Consider the following 15,786-nt stretch of genomic DNA (forward strand, 5'->3'; position numbering starts at 1 on the left):
TTGGTCCCCAAGGACACCAGGCCAGAGAGGCAGGACCTGCCTGTCCCCAGTGCTGCTCTGCCCCCCGTGACAGCCTGACCCCCCCAACCTTACCCCATGGGCACTCAGCTTCATCACCTTCATCATCATCCTCACTGTCACCTTCATCATTGTCACCTTCATCATTGACACCTTCATCATCGTCATCATCATCATCCTCACTGTCACCTTCATCATTGTCACCTTCATCATCATCATCATCATCATCATAATCATCCTCACTGTCACCTTCATCATTGACACCTTCATCACTGACACCTTCATCATCATCCTCACTGTCACCTTCATCATTGTCATCATTGTCACCTTCATCATCATAATCATCCTCACTGTCACCTTCATCATTGTCACCTTCATCATCATCCTCACTGTCACCTTCATCATTGTCACCTTCATCATCATCATCATCCTCACTGTCACCTTCATCATCATCATTATCATCTTCATCATCACCTTCATCATTGTCACCATCATCTTCATCAGTGTCACCTTCACTGTCACCTTCATCATTGTCACCTTCATCATTGTCACCTTAATCATCATCACCTTCATCATCATCATCATCATCACCTTCATCATCGTCATCATCCTCACTGTCACCTTCATCATCGTCACCGTCATCATTGTCATCATTGTCACCTTCATCATCATCACCTTCATCATCATCATCTTCATCAGCGTCACCTTCACTGTCACCTTCATGATTGTCATCATTGTCACCTTCGTCACTGTGATCTTCAGTGTCACTTTCATTGTCCCCTTCCCTGTCCCCTCTGTCACTGTCCTGCTCCTCCCTGCCAACGTCAGCACAATCAAACAGTGCCCGATGTCCCTGAGAGCAGCCCCAGCTCCACCTGCTCCACCTGGAGACACCCAGAGCACACCTGGAGACACCCAGAGCACACCTGGAGACACCCAGGGCACACCTGGAGACACCCAGAGCACACCTGGAGACACCCATGGCACACCTGGAGACACCCAGGGCACACCTGGAGACACCCAGGGCACACCTGGAGACACCCAGGGCACACCTGGAGACACCCAGGGCACACCTGGAGCCATTCAGGGCACACCTGGAGACACCCAGGGCACACCTGGAGACACCCAGAGCACACCTGGAGACACCCAGGGCACACCTGGAGACACCCAGAGCACACCTGGAGACACCCAGGGCACACCTGGAGACACCCAGGGCACACCTGGAGACACCCAGAGCACACCTGGAGACACCCATGGCACACCTGGAGACACCCAGAGCACACCTGGAGACACCCAGAGCACACCTGGAGCCATTCAGGGCACACCTGGAGCCATTCAGGGCACACCTGGAGCCATTCAGGGCACACCTGGAGACACCCAGAGCACACCTGGAGCCATTCAGGGCACACCTGGAGACACCCAGGGCACACCTGGAGACACCCAGAGCACACCTGGAGACACCCAGGGCACACCTGGAGACACCCAGAGCACACCTGGAGACACCCAGGGCAGCGCTCCAGACCTGTGGGAGTCACACCTGTCCCTGTGGGGTCACACCTGTCCCTGTGGGGTCACACCTGTCCCTGTGGGAGTCACACCTGTCCCCTGCAGGGATCACAAATGTCCTCTGTGCAGATCACACCTGTCCCCTGCCAGTGTCATACATGTCCCCAGTGGGATCACACATGTGTCCTACAGGTGTCACACGTGTCCTGCCAGTGTCACTCGTTTCCTACAGGTGTCACAGGTGTCCTGTAGGTGTCACACGTGTCCCAGGGGGATCACACACGTGTCCCGGTCACGTGTCCCGGTCACGTGTCCCGGTCACGTGCCCCGGGTGTGTCGCACGTGCCGCCCGGGGTCTGTGGCGCCCCCTGGCGGCCCCTCGGGCCCGGCCCCGCCCAGCTCCTGGCGCCACTTCCGGGTTCCGGGCCCGCGCCGGGGCCGGGCGGAAGCGGCGGCGGCGGCGGAAGCGGCGGCCATGGCGGCGGCGGCGGCGGCGGCGGCGGGGGGTCCCTGTCCCGGCCCCGGCCCCGGCCCCGGCGCCGCCCGCACGAAGAAGAAGCAGACGCGCTTCGTGCCGCAGCGCGTGAAGCTGCCGCGGGCCGCGGACCCGCTGCTGGCGGTGCTGGGCTGGGGGGTCACGCACCAGGTCAGGACCCGGCACCGGGACCCTCTCGGGACTCCGCGTCTCTTTCCCCCGGGACCCCCGCCCCAGCCCCGCTCCCCTCCCCCCCTCTCCGGGACCCCGCGGCCCCGGGATTCGCCAGTCCCGGTCCCGGTTCCCCGCCCGGGATCTCCGTGCCCTCCCTCCGGGACCCCCGCGTGTTTTCCCCGGCATCCCCTCAGTCCCCCCCCTCGGGACCACCGTGTCTCTTCCCTGGGACCGTCATTTCCCCCGGAGCTCCCGTGTCTCCCCCTGCCCGGGGTCCCGTGTCCCCCATCCCTCGGCCCCATCCCCCCGGGACCCCCGGGACCCCCTGTCCCCACCCTCGGGGGACCCCCGGGGGTTGGGGGCTGTCACCGGCCCCGCTGGGGCTCTGGGGCTCCGGGGGTGGTTCCTGGCGGTCCCAACGCGCCCTCCCCAGATCAACGAGCTGAGCCAGGTGCCGCTGCCCGTGATGCTGTTGCCCGACGACTTCAAAGCCAGCTCCAAAATCAAGGTCAACAACCACCTGTTCAACAGGTGAGCGGCATGGGCGGGGGGCGCGGGGAGCGTCCCGCAGCGGGGGACACCCAAAAACTCACGTCGTGCCACGACCCCCGCCCCAAACTCAGGGAGAACCTGCCCAGCCACTTCAAGTTCAAGGAATACTGTCCCCAGGTGTTCCGCAACCTGCGGGAGCGCTTTGGCATCGACGACCAGGACTACCAGGTGGGCGGGGGGGCGCTTTGAGAGGACCCCCGGGCCCTCCCCGGGCTCCCGGCCACCGGTCCCCTCCCCGTGTGTCCCCCAGGTGTCCCTGACTCGGAGCCCCCCGCGCTGGGCGGGCAGCGGCCACCGGCTGCTGCTCTCGGCCGACCGGACGCTGGTGCTGAAGGAGCTCTCGAGCGAGGACGTGGCCGATGTCCACGGGCTGCTGTCCCACTACCACCAGGTACGGGGGGCCCGAGGTGCGTGGGGGCGTCCCCGAGCGCGGCTGCGTCACCTCTGTCCCCCCCCAGTACGTGGTGCAGTGCCACGGGCAGACGCTGCTGCCGCGGTTCCTGGGCATGTACCGGGTGAGCGTGGACAGCGAGGACACCTACCTGCTGGTCATGAGGAACCTGTTCAGCCACCGCCTGCCCGTGCACAGGAAGTACGACCTGAAGGTATTGGGGTGACCCCTGAGCCCCCTTGACTCCCATCATGGGGCAGCCTCTCCCCAAGAGCCGTCCCGTCACCTCTGTTCTGTTCTCTCCAGGGTTCCCTCGTGGACCGAGAGGCCAGTGACAAGGAGAAGGTATGGCAGGAGGGTGCTGTGAGCCCCCCAGATTTAGGCGGGGGGGGGCTCCAGGCCTCATTTTCCCTCCCCTCTAATAATGACAGCTCATTACCTGCCCCCGTACCCCAAGAAGGGCTCATTCCCCTGAGCTCACCCGTGACCCCCACAGGTACATCCTGTGCCTGGGGGAGTCCCACAGCCCAGGGTGTCCCCTCCAGCTCAGGGGTGTGTGGGGGGTCTGCTCCCCGTCCCTCTGCAGGGCAAGGAGCTGCCCACGCTGAAGGATGTGGATTTCCTCAACAAGAACGAGAAGGTGTTCGTGGAGGAGGAGCAGCAGCGCGAGTTCATGGAGAAGCTCAAGCGGGATGTGGAGGTGGGAACTGGGGGGGCTGCACCTGCAGGGAGCCATTGAGGGGGGGCTGTCCCCTGCCCCCACCAGCTGTGGGAGTGGCCCCAACCCCAATTGACCCTTTGTTTGGCCTCCTAGTACCCAGGCTGTGAGGGTTTGGGGGGCAGGCCCCCCCTGTGCCCAGGCTGTGAGGGTTTGGGGGGCAGGCCCCTCTGTGCCCAGGCTGTGAGGGTTTGGGGGAGCCCTCCCTGGGGCCGTGGAAGTGTCCCCCACCGCTAATGACCCCTTGGCTGTCCCCCTTGGCAGCCCTGAGAGTCCAAGGGGTTTCTGGGGACCATGTCAAGTATTTGATGGTTGTGGGGGGTCCCCTTCTCAGTGTTCAGTCTCTGGGGGTTTGGGGGGGGCCATGTCCAGGCTCTGGGGGTTTTGGGGTGCAGTCCCCAAGGGTTTTGGTGTGCCCCCCCCCAATTCCTGCCGTTGCTCCCCAGTTCCTGGTGCAGCAGAAGCTGATGGACTACAGCCTGCTCCTGGGCATCCATGAGGTGGAACGGGGGGAGCAGGAGGAGGAGGAAGAGCTGGAGGAAGAGGAGCTCGGGGGTGGTGACGAGGCGGGAATGGGGGACCCCTATGGCACCTCCCCGGAGGGCCTGGGGGGGCTCCTCAACTCCTACCGGCCCCTGGGGCCCGGGGAATTCGACCCCTGCGTGGATGTGTATGCCCTGCGTGGGGCTGAGGGTGAGCTGGAGGGGTTTGGGGTGAGGGGGGTCGTGTGGGGGGGTTTTGGGGGTGCAGGGAGTGCTGAGCCCCCCTTGCTGTGCCCCCCAGGAGCCCCCCGGCGCGAGGTTTATTTCATGGGGCTCATAGATGTCCTCACCCAGTACGACGCCCGCAAGAAGGCGGCGCACGCGGCCAAGACCGTCAAACACGGGGTGAGCGGGGGCCCGAGCTGGGGGACAGCACCCCCGGCCTGGGGGGTGGCAGGGGCCCCCCATGGGTATTTTGGGGAGTGGGGTTCTTGGAGTGCCAAAGGCGGGGAGAGGAAGAGGTTGGGGGGACCTGGGCCAACCCTTCAAGGGAGGCTTTGAGGGGGGGTTAAACCCCAGCAGGGTCTGGGGGCAGGAGGGGTGGGGGGAGGCTGGGACTGAGGGTGGCTGTGGGGGGTCAGGTGAAGCTGTAGGGGGTGCACCTAGGGAAGGTGTTGGTTCCTGTGGAGGAGTTTGGGGGATGGGTCAGTTCCCAGGGGTGTTGTGGGGGGAGTAGGGGGCTGAGGGTTGTCAGGAGGGGCTGGGGGTTGTTTCCCAGGGTATCTGGGGCAGGGCTCTGTTGCTGGGGTGTTTTAGGGGGTGTCAGGAGGGGCTGGGGGTTGATTCCGAGGGTATCTGGGGCAGGGCTCTGTTGCTGGGGTGTTTCTGGGGGTGTCAGGAGGGGCTGGGGGTTGATTCCCAGGGTATCTGGGGCAGGGCTCTGTTGCTGGGGTGTTTTTGGGGGTGTCAGGAGGGGCTGGGGGGTGTGTGTGGGGTCTGAGCTGGTGCACCCCAGGCCGGAGCCGAGATCTCCACGGTGCACCCCGAGCAATACGCCAAGCGCTTCCTCGACTTCATCACCAACATCTTTGCCTGAGGGGGGCCCCGGCCCCTCCCCGTGGGACCAAAACCCCCCCGGGTGCGCTGCCCCCTCCCCACGCCCAGGGCCCCTCCCCGCAGGGGGTTTCACTACTCAAGTGCCTTAACTTTATGTAAGGGGGGCTCGGGGGGCTCTGGCCCCGGCGCTGGGGGGGTCTGGGGTGCCCCTACCCTGCACAAGGGGCTCTGGGACCTTTCTGCCCCCTCCCAAAGCTGGGAGGGAGTCAAACACTACTTGCCCCACGGAAGGGGGGTTTAGGGGGTCCCCACTCCTGACCTCCCGCGGGTGCAGCCCCCACCCCTCTTCTGAACGAGACTGGGGACACACCCTGCCCCCCTCCGTGTGGGACCTGGGGGGGCTCCACAGCTCCCCCCTTCACTGCAGCTCCCGGGGGGGGTCAGGGGAGGACCCCGGCCTGGTGTGACCCCCCGGGGGGCGGGGCCCTGCAGGGCTGACACCCCTGTCCCCCATTTGTGGGAGTGTCGCGTGTCGTGTCCCCCACCCCCTTTTTATGGGGCTCCTTCCCCCGCTCCGTACCCCGAGAAATAAATTATTGAACCGGCTCTGAGTCTGCCCCGTTCCCTGGCCCCCTCGGACCCCGCTGTTCTCCTCAAGCCCCCCCGGCTCCTCCCTTCCCGCGGACCCCCCGAATTCCCGGCTCAACCCCCAGGCCTGGCCCCGCCCCCTGCCGGCTCGGGCCACGCCCCCACCGTTGTGGCTCCGCCCCCGCCCCGCTGCGTTGCCATGGCGACGCCCTCCCCAGCCAGCCCCGCGCGCCGTTGCCATGGCCCCGCCCCTCCCCCCGTTGCCATGGCGGCCCCGCCCCGCGCGGTCACGTGGCGCGGCCGCGCGCAGGGCGGCCCCCGCCGCCGGACGCACCCGCGATGCTGCGCCCGCCCGGGCCCGGTGGGTGCGGGACCCCCGAGACCCCCTCCGGGATTCCCCGGCCCCGCCCCGGCCTCCCCGCCGCGCCCCCCGCCCCGGCCTGGCCCCCGGTAGCCCTCTCTGCCCGCGCCCCCCGCCCCGGGCCTGGTGCTGCCTCCACCGCAGCGACCCCCCCGGGCCCCTCCCCGGGTCTCTCCGTCCCCCTCGGGCCTCGGCGGTACCTCCCGAACCCCCCGGGCCTTATCGGGGCTCACCGACCCTCCCTCGGGTCTCATCGGGACCCCCGGGGCCCTCCCCGGGCCTGTTCTGTCCCTGCCCCGGGCCTTACCGGGACCCCTCACGGCCTCCCGGGCCCGTCCTGTCACCGGCCGGGTCCGCCCGGGCCTCATCGGGACCCCCGGGCCTGTCCTGCCCTCCCCGGGCCTTACCGGGACCCCCAGCTCCCCCGGGCCTTTTCAGCCCCCCCATTCCGGGCCGCATCCCTCATCCCCCGCCCAGACCCCCCCGCATGGAGCCCCTCGGGGGGATGGGGGTCACGGGGGGGGGCAGCGTGTCCAGCACCCCCGGTCCGCGGGGCTCCCCCAGACCGATGCCTGGGAAAACAGCCCTCGATGCCGGGTCCGGAGGTGCTGAATGGGTTTGGGGGGCCGGGGGTGCTGGGGACCCCCAGGATCTGGTGATCGCCCCCAAAAGTGCCGGGGGGGGGCTGGGGCTTGTGGGTGTTGTGGGGTCCTTTGGGGACACGGAGGGGGTGACGCTGCTGTTGTTATTGTAGGGTGACCTGCTCGGGGGGGGTCCGGGGGAGGCCCCAAACTGGGTCTGGGGGGTGGTGGGGGCCACCTGTGACCCCCCCTTGTCCCCCCCGTGTCCCCCCAGCCCCGGGCTCGTGGCTCTGCTGATCCGCCGCGCCTCGGCTCGTGTCCCCCATGGGCTCACCAGGTGGGTGTGGGGGACACCCCGCTCTGGGAACCCCCCCGGGCCGTGTGAGCCCCACTCGTGCACAGCCCCTGGCTCCGGGAACCCCCTTTGGACCTTCCCCCCGGGCTGTGGGGACCTCCTTGCCCACCCCACAGCTGTGGGACCCCCTGGCTCTGGAGACCCCTTTGGAACACCTCTCGGGTTCTGGGGACCCCCCTCGGGTACCCCCCGGCTGTGGGGACCCCGCGGGATGGGGAGGGTGGTTCTGGGGAGGCCCCAAACCCCAGGGGTCACGGCTTGGTGACACCCCCGGGGTGTCCCAGATTTGGGGGACAGGGGAAGGTTTAACCCTTGAGGTGGCACCTTGGGTGGGTAAACGTCCTCCCAGTGGGGCAGGGGACACTGTGGCCCTCTCAGGAACCCCCCTGGAGGCTGTGCCCGGGCTCTGAGCATTCTGGGGGGGTCCCTTAAGTGCCCAAACTCAGAGGCTTTTGGGGGGGTCATGTTTAGACTGATGGTTTTGGGGGGCGACCCAGATTCCCCAGGCTCTGTGGTTTTGTGGGCTCCATGCCCGATGTTAGAGGGTTTTGGGGGTCCACGCCCAGACTCTGAGAGGTTTTGGGGGTCCGTGCCCAGTCTCAGGCTTTGAAGATCCCATGCCCAGATTTTGGGGTTCCAAGGGTCCCATGGCCAGCCCTTAATGGTTTTGGGGTGTCCCCCCACCATGTTTGTCCTGTCCAGGGTGTCAGGGTGTGTGGGGGCCACCAGGTGATGGTGCCAATGGGGTCCAGACTCTGGGGGTTTTGGGGGTCCCATGCCCAGTCCTTGGCAGTTTCGGGGTCCTCCAGTGTCTTTTGTGCTGTCGAGGATGTCGGGGTGCAGGGGAACCACCAAGAGCCAGGTGATGGTGGCGGTGGGGTCCAGGCTCAGAAGGTTTTTTGGGGTCCATCTCCATCCCTTGCTGGTTTGGGGTATCCGTGGGTGTTTCGGAGGTCTGTGCCTGGACCCTGGCGGTTTGGGGTGCCCGTGCCCAGCCGGGCGGTTCCAGGGTGTCCCTGCAGTGTCGTTCATGCTGTAGAGGATATCGGGGTGCGGGGCCCCCCCCAGGAGTTGGGTGACAGCGGGGTTCAGTCTCTGGCCATGTCCTTGCCCAGCCCCTGATGTTTTGGGGTGTCCACGGGTGTTTTGGGGTCCGTACCCAATCTCCGGGTGTTTTGGGGTGTCCGTGCGCAGCCGCTGACGCTGCCGGGGTGTCCCCGCAGTGTCGTTCGTGCTGTCGAGGATGTCGGGGTGCGGGGGCCCCGCCAAGAGCCGGGTGACGGTGCCGAAGCGCGTGTGGGAGTTCGTGACGCGGGAGCGCGCGGCGCGCCTGGCGCTGCTGGCGCAGGAGGCGCGGGTGAGGATCCTGGTGGACGGCGAGACCCCCGAGCTGTACGTGCTGCAGCTCTGCGCGACCCCCCCGGGGCCCCCCGGCGGCGCGGGGCTCTGCCCGGCCCGCAAGGCGCTCAAGGCGCTGCTCAAGGAGACGGAGAAGGAGCTGAAGAAGCGCAGCCAGCGGCACGGGGAGGTGTTGGGGGCCCGCCCGGAGCCCCCCGCGGGCGCCGCCGGCCCCCCCGGCGCGGGCCCGGCCCGGGACGAGGAGCCGGAGCGTCAGTGCCCGATCTGCCTGGGCGAGATGCGGGGCCCGCGCACGCTGGAGCGCTGCCGGCACTCGTTCTGCGGGGAGTGCATCGCCCGGGCGCTGCAGGTGCGCTCCGCCTGCCCCGTCTGCGGCCGCTTCTACGGGCAGCTGGTGGGCAACCAGCCCCCCGACGGGCGCATGCTGGTCACCCGCGACGCCGCGCTGCCCCTGCCCGGCTACGAGGCCTTCGGCACCATCATCATCCAGTACGTCTTCCCGCCCGGCGTGCAGGGGGTGAGTGCGGCACGGGCCGGGGCGGGACTGGGGGGGTGGGCTCAAATCCCCTTGGGTGGCCCTGGCCCAGCCCTACGGCCCCTGTGCCCCAGTGGGTACCCCGAGTGCCACAGGTTCAGCTCTGTGCCCCCAAATCCTGCTGAGTGTCCCCAGCATCCCTGGGCGCCCCAAAACTGTGATGGGTGCCCCAACCCAGTCCTGTGTCCCCAGTGTTCCTGGTTGCCCCAGATGTGCCCCAGATGCTCCTGGTCCAGCTCTGTGTCCCCAACAGCCCTGGGTGCCCCCAAGTCCTGATGAGTGCACCTGTCCACGGTCTGTGGCTCTGGCACCCTGGGTGTCCCCAAATCTTGCTGGCTGGCCCTGGCACAGTACTGTGTCCCCAGCACCCTCAAGTCCTGATGGGTGGCCCTGTGTGTCCCCAAATACCCCTGACCCAGCTCTGTGCCCCCAGTGCCCCTGGGTGTCCCCAAACCCTGCTGGGTGTACCCAGCTTCCCTGGGTTGTCCACACATCCTGACAGGTGTCCCTGGGTGCCCCCAAATCCTTTTGGGTGCTGCTGGCACCTCTGGTGCCCCCAAATGCCCCTGACACAGCCGCGTGTCCTTAATCCCCTGGGTGCTCCCAACGCTCCTGGGTGCCTCAAACCCTGCTGGGTACCCCCAGCCCTGATCCCCCTCCCCCCATCCCTCCTGTGCCCCCATCCCTCCTGTACCCTATCCCTCCTGTACCCCCATCCCACCTGTACCCCCATCCCTCCTGTGCCCCCATCCCTCCTGCACCCCATCCCTCCTGTGCCCCCAGCCCTGCTGTGCCCCCATCCCTCCTGTGCCCCCATCCCTCCTGTGCCCCATCCCTTGCCCCCCACCCTCCAGGCAGGTGGAATATTCCTGGCCCTTTCCCCTGCCTTTACCTGCTGTGTGTCCCCTCCATGCCCCGTGCACCTGGGGGTGCAGTACCTGGGCACCAGGTGGGCAGTGGCACCTGTCCCGTGTGCTCCCCATCACTTCTCCCCCGTACCCGAGCCCCTGTACCGGGGTGGGGGGGGGCAGTGCCCCAGGGCCAAACAGACACTGGCATCCGTCCCCCCGTGCCCCCCGTCACTGCTGTGACCCCCCACGGGTGGAGCACCTGAACGGGGGGTGTGGTACCCCGGCAGCAGGTGGGCACTGACACCTGTACCCCTGTGACTGACACCTGTGCCCCTGTCACTGACACCTGTACCCCTGTCACTGACACCTGTACCCCTGTCACTGACACCTGTGCCCCTGTCACTGACACCTGTGCCCCTGTGACTGGCACCTGTACCCCTGTGACTGACACCTGTACCCCTGTCACTGGCACCTGTACCCCTGTCACTGACACCTGTACCCCTGTGACTGACACCTGTACCCCTGTCACTGGCACCTGTACCCCTGTCACTGACACCTGTGCCGCTGTGACTGACACCTGTACCCCTGTCAGTCACTGACACCTGTACCCCTGTCACTGACACCTGTACCCCTGTCACTGACACCTGTACCCCTGTCAGTCACTGACACCTGTACCCCTGTCACTGACACCTGTACCCCTGTCAGTCACTGACACCTGTACCCCTGTCAGTGACACCTGTGCCGCTGTGACTGACACCTGTGCCCGTCACTGACACCTGTACCCCTGTCACTGACACCTGTACCCCTGTCACTGGCACCTGTACCCCTGTCACTGACACCTGTACCCCTGTCACTGACACCTGTGCCCCTGTCACTGACACCTGTGCCCCTGTCAGTCACTGACACCTGTACCCCTGTCAGTCACTGACACCTGTACCCCTGTCACTGACACCTGTACCCCTGTCACTGACACCTGTACCCCTGTCACTGACACCTGTACCCCTGTCACCTCCCTGTCCCTGCCCCGGTGCAGGTGGAACACCCGAACCCGGGGGTGCGGTACCCCGGCACCACGCGCGTCGCGTACCTGCCCGACTGCCCCGAGGGGAACAAGGTGCTGGGGCTGTTCCGCAAGGCCTTCGCCCAGCGCCTCACCTTCACCGTGGGCACCTCACTGACCACCGGCCGTGCCAACGTCATCACCTGGAACGACATCCACCACAAGACCAACTGCACCGGCGGGCCCCAGCTGTGCGGGGGGCACCTGGGGGGGCTGGGCACGCCTGGGGGGCACCTGGGGGGCACCTGAAGGGTTGGGGAACGAGATCCACCACGAGACCGACCGCACCCAGCTGTGCCGGGGGGGGTGTGGGGGCACCCGGGGGGGCTGATGGGCACCTGTGGATGGGGGGTGGCACCTGGGAGGGCACCTGAGGGGTTGGGGAGCAACATCCACCACAGGACCAGTGGCACCAGCTGTGCGGGAGGGGGGGAACTGGGGGGCCTGGGGGGTCCCTGGGGTGTGGGGGGGAAGGGGTGAGGGGAGAGCACCCAGCGGGGGGCACGGCCTGACTCACTCCCCCCTCTGCCCCCAGGTTCGGGTACCCCGACCCCACGTACCTCGCCCGGGTGCAGGAGGAGCTGCGGGCCAAGGGCATCACCGAGGACTGAGTGGGGGGGCAGGGACCCCTCCCGGGCAGGGGGATCCCCCCATGCACCGGGACCCCCCCCAGGATCACCCCGGGCAGCAAGGACCCCCCGGACCCTCCCTGGCAGGGGGACCTCCCCAGACAGCAGGACCCCCAGGCAGGGGGATCCCCCCATACAACAGGACCACCCTGAGCAGGGGGAGCCCCCCGGCCCCCCTGGCTGGCAGTGGGGGGCACAAGGAGGGGGCCAGGCCCCCCCAGGGAGGCTGGTGCCACACAGCCCCCGCAGCACGGACAGACGGACCCCTGTACATACCCCTGACCCCCAGGACAGACAGGGGGATCCCTGACCCCCCAGCCCCGGGGGGGTCCCACCCTCGGGGGGAGTTATTTATTTTTTATTTCCCCCCCAGGTCTGTAACTTTACTCCAATAAAAATATGCAATGGATGGAGGGGTGCCAGGGGGGCTGGGGGAGGGGAGGGGGTCACCAGGAGCTCCGGGAGGCGCAGGGGGGTGGCAGTTCTGGGTGGGGGTGCAGCGGGGGACAGGGCTGGGGACACTGGCTTGGGGACAAGAGATATGGGATTTTGGGATGGGACATGGAGATGGGGCTGTTGGGATGACGTCGGGATGGCATCAGGACATTGGGATGGGGATGTGGGCATGGGACAGCAGGATGGAAACGGCCTTGGGCTGTGTGGATGGGACTTTGGCATGGGACACTTGGATGGGACATTGGGACACTGGGCTGGGAGCTGAGCTGGGGACAGAGGGATCAGACTCCAGGCTGGGACACTGGGCTGGGAAACCAGGATGAAAACACTGGAGAGGGAAACTGAAATAGAACATTGGAATTTTGGGATGCAGGCACTGGGCTGGACCCTGAGGTCAGGGGGATATTGGGGTGGAACCACACAGAATTAGGGAGTGGGCTGGGTTAGGAGAACCCTAAAACCCACCTGGTCCCACCCCTGCCATGGCCAGGGACACCTCCCACTGTCCCAGGCTGCTCCAAACCCTGTCCAGCCTGGCCTTGGACACTTCCAGGGATGGGGCCACAGCTGCTCTGGGAAATCCATTCCAGGGCCTGCCCACCCTCACAGCCAGGAATTCCTTCCCAATATCCCATCCATCCCTGCCCTCCGGCACCGAGAAGCCATTCCCTGTGTCCTGCCCTTCCATCCCTTGTCCCAAGTCCCTCTCCAGCTCTCCTGGAGCCCCTTCAGGCCCTGGAAGGGCTCCAAGGTCTCCCTGGAGTGAGGTGAACACCCCCAGCTGTCCCAGCCTGGTTCCAGAGGGGCTCCTGCCCTGGGAGCAGCTCCGTGGCCTCCTCTGGACTGGCTCCAGCAGCTCCAGGTCCTCCCTGTGTGGGTCCCCAGGGCTGGAGAAGCTCTGCAGGTGGGGTCTCACCTGAGCAGGGCAGAGGGGCAGAACCCCCCTCCCCTCTGTCCCCGCTGGGGGCTCAGCCCAGCTCGGGGGTCTCTGGGCTGGGTCAGGTCCAGCTCTCACCCCCTTGGCACCCCCAGCTCCTTCTCCCAGGGCTGCTCCATCTGCTCATCCCCCTGGATCCATCCCTGGGCTTGCCCTGACCCAGGGGCAGCACCTGCCCTTGGCTTTGTTAAACCTCAGGAGATTCCCACAGGACGCTGCTCCAGCTCGTCCAGGTCCCTCGGGATGGCCCCGTCCTTCAGGGCTGTCCCTGACCCTCAGCTCGGTGTCACGGCTCAGGGTGGCCTCTGTCCCCTGTCCGTGCCAGGGATGAATGGATCCAGTGACACCGGTCCCAGTGTGACCCCTGAGGGCACCACTGGTCACCGATGTCCACTGGGACTCTGAGCCACCGCCCACGAGCCTCTGGATGTGACTGTGCGGCCAATTCTGCACCCAGGGGACAGCCCAGCCCTGAAATCCCCGTCTGGATGTTGGGGAATCGTGCCAAAGGCTCCCCAGAAATCCAGATAAACGAAATCCTCGTGCCTCCCCTGTGTCCTGACGAGGTCCCTCCTCAGGGGCAGGACCTGGCCTTGGTTAGGCCGAGCTGGGGTTCCCAAATCCCCTCCCTGCTCCTGCAGGACCTTCCCGGGAGGATCCGTCCCGTGACTCCCCCAGCCCCAGGGGGGCTTTGCCAGAATCCTCTTCTCCATCTTTCCCAAAAACGGGGCCAAAGTTTCCCTTTCTCAGCCAGTTGGAACTTCCCGGCCTGCCAGGAGTCCTCAATTTCATCAGGGCTATAGGGGATGGGGGCTATAGGGGATCTGGGGGTTATAGAGGGGGCTATAGGGGATATGGGGGTTATAGAGGGAGCTATAGGGGATATGGGGGGCTATAGAAGATATGGGGGGCTATAGGGGATATGGGAGGGTTATAGGGGATACGGGGGCCTACAGGGGATGGGGGATCCAGGGCATTTCCCACCCCAGCCCGGTTTCTGCAGAGCCCAGCAGGGAGCGCAGCTGGAGCACAGCTGGAGCGCAGCTGGAGCGCAGCTGGAGCACAGCTGGAGCGCAGCTGGAGCGCAGCTGGAGCACAGCTGGAGCACAGCTGGAGCACAGCTGGAGCACAGCTGGGCTGAGCTCGAGGCTGTCGGGAGAGGTCCGGAGCACCTGAGTCCTGCTACAACCTCCAGTGGATTTCCCCCTCCCAGAGGCCCCCAAATTCACCTGGACACCCCCTGAGCTGGCTCCTCCCGGTGAACTCCCCGCGGGGTCGTGGATCAACCACTCCTGGTTCTGCCAGGACAGGGCTGGGTTTTGCAGCAGCTGGGAGGGGCTTGGCTGGGACCAGGGCTGGTTCTGTCCCACCTCAGCCACGGAGGGATTCTCTTCCAGGGACGAGAGGCTCCTACCTTCGAGTGAACGGGATGAGGGAACCGTCTGGAGTTTGTTTATTGTCGGGGATGTTTGTCCGTGGGAATAATTTATTTTCTTAGACCTTTGGTTATTAATATTGGTGCTGTTCCTGCTCCTTCTCTTATCTCGTTGCTGTTTCCAGTAAATTGTTCTTATCTCCCCCTGGGATCTTCGCCTTTTGTGCCTCCAGCTGGAGGGGGAGCAGCGTCCGGAGTCTCTAAACTGGGGACCTAAACCAGCGCCGCAAACCTGCCAGGGAAGCGAGGCACCAGTGCATGGCTGGAGACGGACCCCGAGCCTCCCAGGATGGGAGGAGGCACCAGTGCATGGCTGGAGATGGACCCCGAGCCTCCCAGGATGGGAGGAGGCACCAGTGCATGGCTGGAGATGGACCCCGAGCCTCCCAGCACCGCCTGCAGCACCCCCCGGGCCTTGGGGAACGGGTCCCACGGTGATGGGGCAGCGCTGAAAGGACCGAGTGCGACACGTGGGACTCATTTCAAGAGCTCAGGGTGGGCTGGGGGTGTCACGTTCTCTGTCAGGCAGCAGCCCTGGGAATCTGCAATGGGCTGTTAAAAACCGCACTCAAGGCAGGGGTGGTGGGACCTTCAACCCCTGGGATCCCCTGGTGAGAGAACAGCCGAGTGTGACCCTGCCCTGCCCAGCCCCGGCTGCTCTAGGAGGGAACGAGGAACGCGTCGGGAAGAGTTTGGATCAGCCCTGCCTCAAACAAAGCAAACCCATCCCTCGATTGCTTCTGCTCATGGACCTGGCTGCTCCTGGCAGGAGATGCAGAGGACAGGGAGACACAAATGTCCCTCGAGGGGCTTTGACTTTGGGGTGAGAAGTCTGGAACGTGGAGCTCTGTCCCGCTGGTTGTGGATGGATGGAGCTCGGAGCTCTGGATGCAGCCCCGGTGTCCTGGGACAGATCCAGGGTGGAAACATCGGCAGCCAGGACTGACCACAGGCACCCAGGACAGCCAGGGGTGAAACTCCTGCGTGTGTGGGTACAGCTGGAACGTGACGTGGGGTGTGGGATAAAGGAGAGTGGAGGGTGTGGGATTAGGGATGAGTGGAGGGTGTGGGATTAGGGATGAGTGGAAGGTGTGGGATTAGGGATGAGTGGAGGGTGTGGGATTAGGGATGAGTGGAAGGTGTGGGATTAGGGATGAGTGGAGGGTGTGGGATTAGGGATGAGTGGAGGGTGTGGGATTAGGGATGAGTGGAAGGTGTGGGATAAAGGATGAGTGGAAGGTGTGCAGTAAGGGCTGGGGAATGCCCT

The 15,786-nt window shown here is 65.6% G+C and overlaps 2 protein-coding genes across 2 annotated transcripts; both read left to right on the plus strand.

Moving 5' to 3' along the window:
• Positions 1 to 2,035: 2,035 nt before the first annotated feature.
• Positions 2,036 to 5,978, plus strand: PIP4K2C (phosphatidylinositol-5-phosphate 4-kinase type 2 gamma). Its single transcript, XM_005531996.3, has 10 exons — positions 2,036 to 2,170; positions 2,607 to 2,704; positions 2,797 to 2,893; positions 2,976 to 3,116; positions 3,184 to 3,330; positions 3,423 to 3,461; positions 3,703 to 3,816; positions 4,281 to 4,527; positions 4,618 to 4,721; positions 5,332 to 5,978. Exons 2-10 carry the CDS (start codon positions 2,640 to 2,642, stop codon positions 5,410 to 5,412), a joined length of 1,035 nt encoding a protein of 344 aa, XP_005532053.1. The 5' UTR covers positions 2,036 to 2,170; positions 2,607 to 2,639; the 3' UTR covers positions 5,413 to 5,978.
• A 277-nt stretch (positions 5,979 to 6,255) lies between these two features.
• On the plus strand, positions 6,256 to 12,100 carry DTX3 (deltex E3 ubiquitin ligase 3). Its single transcript, XM_014260629.2, has 5 exons — positions 6,256 to 6,321; positions 7,177 to 7,239; positions 8,481 to 9,133; positions 11,036 to 11,253; positions 11,598 to 12,100. The coding sequence occupies exons 2-5, from the start codon at positions 7,227 to 7,229 to the stop codon at positions 11,671 to 11,673; spliced, it is 960 nt and encodes a 319-aa protein (XP_014116104.1). The 5' UTR covers positions 6,256 to 6,321; positions 7,177 to 7,226; the 3' UTR covers positions 11,674 to 12,100.
• The last annotated feature ends 3,686 nt before the right edge of the window (positions 12,101 to 15,786 follow it).

This window comes from Pseudopodoces humilis, chromosome 32, assembly GCF_049639895.1.
Source record: "Pseudopodoces humilis isolate 2021_Gansu_Grassland_sample_001 chromosome 32, ASM4963989v1, whole genome shotgun sequence".
NCBI classification, from domain to species: domain Eukaryota; kingdom Metazoa; phylum Chordata; class Aves; order Passeriformes; family Paridae; genus Pseudopodoces; species Pseudopodoces humilis.